Here is a 5,181-nt window from a genome sequence, read left to right as displayed (position 1 = left end):
GCAGAGCATGGCGCAGACTGAATATCCTTGTATAACCATCGTCAATCTCACGGCGTAGGCACTGCACGACGTTCGAGACCGCAAGTCAAGACTTGTGGTGGTCGTTGTGCATGCCTGCGTTGACGCAGATTGGGTTGTTTGAAGGGCGACACCGCCAACCGTATGCGCGCGACCTCATCAAAACAAAATAACATTTCTGACGGTCGCAATAATATACTTGACGATATTGGCAGCAACTCGAATTTTCAAAACCCAAGCAAATTCAAGATTGGAATAGAGTGGTTGGTTTCCGTGACGACGACTGTGGAGGCCACACTGGAAGGAACGAAGCCACGAATGCAAATTGATCATGTGGAAGCGGTGCTTCCCTCACAATCTGGCGACATTTCAGGTTGGTCGCTTGTGTAGGGAGAGAAAGCGCCCGTTCCACGACAACAGCGCCAGCTACGTCATGATTTCGGGGTCAACACGCCTGTGCATCGGTTGAATGCGTGGTTGGCCCTCGGCGGTTTACGCATGACCACCGCTCTCCTCTATCGCGATGGCTCCAGAATAACCTGTTGTGCTGGTCGGCCTGCTTGTACAGTGAAGATCAACGATTCGTTTGGGCAGCAGCACGCGAGCCCAAGTTGCCATTCCGCCTCCTAACCACTTGCCACACTGCGGTGCCAATGTCGTTTATAAATCGTGCATGCGACTTGTATCGAGCATTTGATTCCAGTTGGAGTTTGCACAACAAAGTGGCAGCGCAAATGGATTTGGTTTATTCAGAACTGGAACCTCATCGCGGCCGTCTTGGCGTCCAGCAACGACCTCGCGTACACACAACAATCCATGATGTGATATGCTAATCTGTGCGCGGCGGCTTCCGTGACTTGGAAGGGCCATCAAAAATCCTGGTTTAATCCGTTCCATCTGGGAGCGTCGCATGCCGCGCAAAGCCAGACCGCAGGCGGGCCGATATCCAAGCAACCTCGGCAAATGAGACCGGGCGAAAGTTCCACCCGAGCTCGAACGGAAATTTTTCCTTGAGGAAGAACTCCTTGATCCAGTCGACACGCATGCGACCCGTCTCGTCACGGAACATGATGTCGACAAACGATGTTTCAGTCCAAGCAAACAACTTGGCGTACTGGCCGTAGCTGATTTGGGGGTTCGTCGCTCGGCTGTCGGCTTCGCGGAGTTCTCGAAAGTGCACCAAGTCCGCCTCGGTCAGGTACTTGCCATCCTTGGACAGAGCAACAAATTGCTCGATGAACGCGGGCACGAGAGTAGTTTGATCGCCTGTGTACGCATCTCGACGGCTGAGTGACACGTCGTGCTCGATCACGTTGTGATGGGAGAGGTTCGCAAGGGATACGACCTGGACACCGTCTTGGACGGTCCCCAAGTTCATCGTTGTAGACCCAGTCAACAATTTTTGAAATGCCCAGTCAACCTTGCCAATTTCCAGAGCGGATTTGAGCTTGTCTTGCGTGATGCCCGTGCGCGGGATGATGCCGTAGTTCGCCATGGTATTGAGGAAAGGGCACGGAGACACGCTGTCCCCTGGTTTGGCAGGGGACCATTTGCCAAACCCGGCGGGCGGCGCGCTCATCTTGGTGGTGGACGCGTCGTGGACCCCCGCGGGCCCATCGACAACTCGATCGTTTACGCCAAGGGTGGCGGGGGACGGCAAAGAAGCCACGAGCGACACGGCGACCAGCGCCGCAAGAGAGCCAAACAAGTGCATCGGATCGATCAAAGTTCTAAATGCGCAATGGGAAGTCGAGCCTTCCCTCGTGCACTCCTCACCCATGTCGTTTGCCGTCGACGGCGCAACCTCCTAATGCAAGTTTGCATCCATGATTCGTATTTTCGATTGGCGAGCTATCTCCACTCGGATTGGCTAAAATAACTTCAGGTGGCATATTTCACGGCTCTGATTGGCTGGAAGTAAATTTGCTCACACCGTCGAGTTTTACTTGGTACAAATTTACAGTTCATGCATCCGTTAAGCGGATATTTCACGTAGGACTCCCTCGAATGGCATGAGCTTGTGGGTATCGGCATCCAAGGCAACATTGATAGATCATGAATACCTTGATTATCCACACAAAACAATACGATACTGTAGGTCGCCCTCAAGGTTTGCTCCCTTATCGAAACATAATTTTTCAGAGGTGGTAGGTTACAATAAGCAGGCATTTTGACAGAATGTTAGGCTATTGGGAGATCAGTAGAGCAATCTCTCGACCAAGGGACCTGAGCTGATGCGAAGAGCATCCAGTTGATCCAAAGATAACGCTGGAGGTACAATGCCTGTATATCTCGAGCAGTTTTGAATCGTTGTTAGCACAATCCCAGGTCAAAACCGCGTTAGAGGCTAAAAAATAATCTTTTGCAATTTGTGTAATTTCTTATGACCAGGTAGCAAGCCGTGAGGGAGAACTGTTTAGGACAGTCTTTTGCGTGGGTTTGGCGCGAATTGTGCGCTGCCACGTAGTAGGCGAGACATGGGCACTTTCACTTGCCTCGGGGACGTCAATGTCGATCGTATGGCGACAAGAAGCTACCAAAGACTTTCAACTATATGAACTTAAACAGTACCACAAGCATAAAGACCCATCTAATGCTACGACAGTGTTGCAATGCAAGCAGCCCTCAACGCACACGTCGCCCATGTGATCGGGCCAGTCCGAGAGTTGGGGGTCGATCACTCGGTCGATGAAGACATAATGGCAAACCGTTAGATTTGTGTATCCGGATCCAATTAATTTTATCTCATCGAAATCTGGTAAAGGCGTCGTAGGATTGTAATGCACCCTTGGTCGTCACCCGGAATGAACCTGGCAGCATCTCGAGGACCATCCGGGACACCGCGACTTCGGGAAGTTCTGGTCGCGTGGATATCCACCAGCGCAGGAACCTCAGACGAGTCGGGAAAGAAGCACTCGTGCTGCTGCAGGACTAGCGGCAAAAGAAGTGGATAGAGGAATGCGCCAGCAAATCGTTGGCTTGTCTAGCGGGCCTGCTACTTTTGTTCCAGTAAATGCATCGATTCCTAGGACCCTTGGCTTCGGCGCTGTTGCGGATCGCATCGAAGAGGTCAGCCACGTGCACTTGCCTGGCGTACGCGCTGTCAGGGCGCTTATCGGTGGTTTTGGAAAATGCTTCGAGGCGAGCGTTGTAGCAGGAACGAGTTGTTCACCTTCGTGTACCGAAGCCGTAGTAGATTTGAGCTACTGGGGCGAATAGTGGCGGACGGTTGTCGAAGGCGATGCGAGGGAATATAAATATGGAGCGACGACTCGATGTGCGTCAACGCGGCAGATTGAGATACAATTTGCGTGGGAATAGTGTGGCTTGGCATAATTCTGGACGATGTGGAGCATGGATTCAAAGGAAACGTGGCATCGAGACATGCGTAGCAGCGTTTTTCAATAACTCCAACCATTGCAATCTTGGCCATAGCTCACGACCGAAGTAGAACTCTATGTAGCGCTCAGTCTGGCCAAATCACATCACCAAGTCCAACGTCCAACGTTATTTGATGAGTTGAGTCAAGTGCACAGTTTCCACTGCCACAGCCTCCTCATGCTCGAGGCTCTTGGTTCATGACTTGCCACGTGCGCGACTCCCATTCTTCCTGAGTAATTTCGATCGAAGAGATATTTTAATTGTGCATAATCACTTGAACTGACTAAGCTGTTAATGGCATTTTTTATCAAACATTTCTCAAAACACTGTAAACAGCGGCGGCGCTGCATCGGAGACGAATGGGATTCATCTGGACGTTCATCATGACGAGCTTGCTCACGACCAACGCGTTCGCGATCCTGAACGAGAAACGATTCCTTCGACGAAGTATACGCGCTTTTCTTCCCCCTTTCCTCATCATCAAGCGTTGTCCTAGTTGGATTACATCAAGTTGACAATTCGGACGGCCCACCGAGCATCAAGAACCAAGTTGCCGGTCTTCTCACGGCCGTGCAGTACACAAGAGGTACGTGTAAACGCATGCAGCCCAGTATGCTTGAAGCCCCTCATGTTCGTGATGGGGTAGTCCTGTTGATCCCGATCAATATTGTCGCCATCGGGCTCGAGCTCTTGTTGGGATAGGTTATGAATGAACTCAAGTCGTGTTGCCTAATCTGTCGCGCGCATTCAACAAGATGGGAATGTCCACAGCGGGGAGTCATTTGAATTTCGCATTACACGGAAAAGCCTAGATCAATGGCCTCCGTGGCCGTGTCCTTTACCTTGGCTTTCCTGCTCCTTGTGGACGATCATAGCGTTCATGCGCGCTAACTAGAACGACACACACACAAAACGTGACCAATATGAACGGACGTCACGCATACGATCGATCGATTCTCACCTCCTTCTTGTGGTGCAAGCATTCGAGGTAGTCTTCGACCTGCGCCGCGCATTGTCCTGGCAGTGCCGCTTCAACCTACGCTCTCTGTGAGCCACCAAATGCATTCGTCGAGAGCATGACGATCGTACGTTGCACTTCTCCACGTCCTTCCAGAAGCCATAGCATCGGTTCGCCGTGCCCTTGAAGCCAAACCCCGACGACATTCTCACTTGAGACGGTAACGATTCAACGGTGGTGGCGAGGCCGTCAGGGGAAGACTTGTCAGAATGAATATCATATTAAACAGGAAAACGCCGGATAAACACTTGCACGTGATTGGTGCAATTCCAGGCTACGTTCAGTAAATTAACTCGTGGTGACGCCTGTAATTTAACGGCAGACACATGGAGTGCGGTCACCCTCAAGAGAAAGCGAACGATCGGCCCCTCGGCAACTCTCAATCCTCGAACAGCCACGCACGTGATGCACTGGATGATGTGCAACTGAGCTGAAAGTAAATGATCCATGCATTCACGCCAGCCCTGCTCCTTCGTTGCGTCGTTCATCGTGTCTTGGTGCGACCGATCATCCGTTCGGCCTTTCACGCAACTGTTGTTGGTCTTCGTTGGAAGGGCGTGGTCTAGGCCCATTCCGCACACAATGGTCCAAAGAACTTGGCTCACGAAGCCTTACTAAGGTTCACTCAATGCCCCTTAGTGCCAGCCTTCAGAGACTCCATGGACTATTGTCACGTTGACTTTGGCACGTACGTTGGTGACTTCCTTCTCGCCTCGGGGCGTCACGATGACGTGATCGTTAAAGTTGGACGACGTGCCCCCCCC

At 51.6% G+C, this 5,181-nt stretch overlaps 3 protein-coding genes across 3 annotated transcripts; 1 reads left to right on the top strand and 2 right to left on the bottom strand.

The window, feature by feature from the left end:
- Positions 1 to 715: 715 nt before the first annotated feature.
- H310_10788 (hypothetical protein) lies at positions 716 to 1,828 on the bottom strand. Its single transcript, XM_008877245.1, has one exon. The coding sequence runs from the start codon at positions 1,796 to 1,798 to the stop codon at positions 902 to 904; it is 897 nt and encodes a 298-aa protein (XP_008875467.1). The 5' UTR covers positions 1,799 to 1,828; the 3' UTR covers positions 716 to 901.
- A 1,891-nt stretch (positions 1,829 to 3,719) lies between these two features.
- H310_10787 (hypothetical protein) lies at positions 3,720 to 4,248 on the top strand. The gene is made up of 3 exons (XM_008877244.1): positions 3,720 to 3,846; positions 3,896 to 3,985; positions 4,046 to 4,248. The coding sequence occupies exons 1-3, from the start codon at positions 3,759 to 3,761 to the stop codon at positions 4,099 to 4,101; spliced, it is 234 nt and encodes a 77-aa protein (XP_008875466.1). The 5' UTR covers positions 3,720 to 3,758; the 3' UTR covers positions 4,102 to 4,248.
- Positions 4,156 to 4,616, bottom strand: H310_10786 (hypothetical protein). Its single transcript, XM_008877243.1, has 3 exons — positions 4,489 to 4,616; positions 4,361 to 4,435; positions 4,156 to 4,290 (listed from the first exon to the last, which is right to left on the bottom strand). The coding sequence occupies exons 1-3, from the start codon at positions 4,561 to 4,563 to the stop codon at positions 4,213 to 4,215; spliced, it is 228 nt and encodes a 75-aa protein (XP_008875465.1). The 5' UTR covers positions 4,564 to 4,616; the 3' UTR covers positions 4,156 to 4,212.
- Between the last annotated feature and the right edge of the window lie 565 nt (positions 4,617 to 5,181).

Source organism: Aphanomyces invadans (assembly GCF_000520115.1).
Source record: "Aphanomyces invadans strain NJM9701 unplaced genomic scaffold supercont1.27, whole genome shotgun sequence".
In the NCBI taxonomy this organism is placed as follows: Eukaryota; Oomycota; class Saprolegniomycetes; order Saprolegniales; family Verrucalvaceae; genus Aphanomyces; species Aphanomyces invadans.
Note: the sequence above shows the minus strand (reverse complement) of the source record. Positions and strands in the feature narration are given on the sequence as shown.

Coding starts and splice junctions, on each gene's coding strand:
- H310_10788 (XM_008877245.1), bottom strand. CDS start 1,798: ATGGGTGAGGAGTGCACGAGGGAAGGCTCGACTTCCCATTGCGCATTT.
- H310_10787 (XM_008877244.1), top strand. CDS start 3,759: ATGGGATTCATCTGGACGTTCATCATGACGAGCTTGCTCACGACCAAC. Junction 3,847..3,895: donor GAAACGATTCCTTCGACGAA/GTATACGCGCTT, acceptor GCGTTGTCCTAG/TTGGATTACATCAAGTTGAC. Junction 3,986..4,045: donor GGCCGTGCAGTACACAAGAG/GTACGTGTAAAC, acceptor GTGATGGGGTAG/TCCTGTTGATCCCGATCAAT.
- H310_10786 (XM_008877243.1), bottom strand. CDS start 4,563: ATGTCGTCGGGGTTTGGCTTCAAGGGCACGGCGAACCGATGCTATGGC. Junction 4,436..4,488: donor AGGACGTGGAGAAGTGCAAC/GTACGATCGTCA, acceptor CAGAGAGCGTAG/GTTGAAGCGGCACTGCCAGG. Junction 4,291..4,360: donor GCTTGCACCACAAGAAGGAG/GTGAGAATCGAT, acceptor GTGTCGTTCTAG/TTAGCGCGCATGAACGCTAT.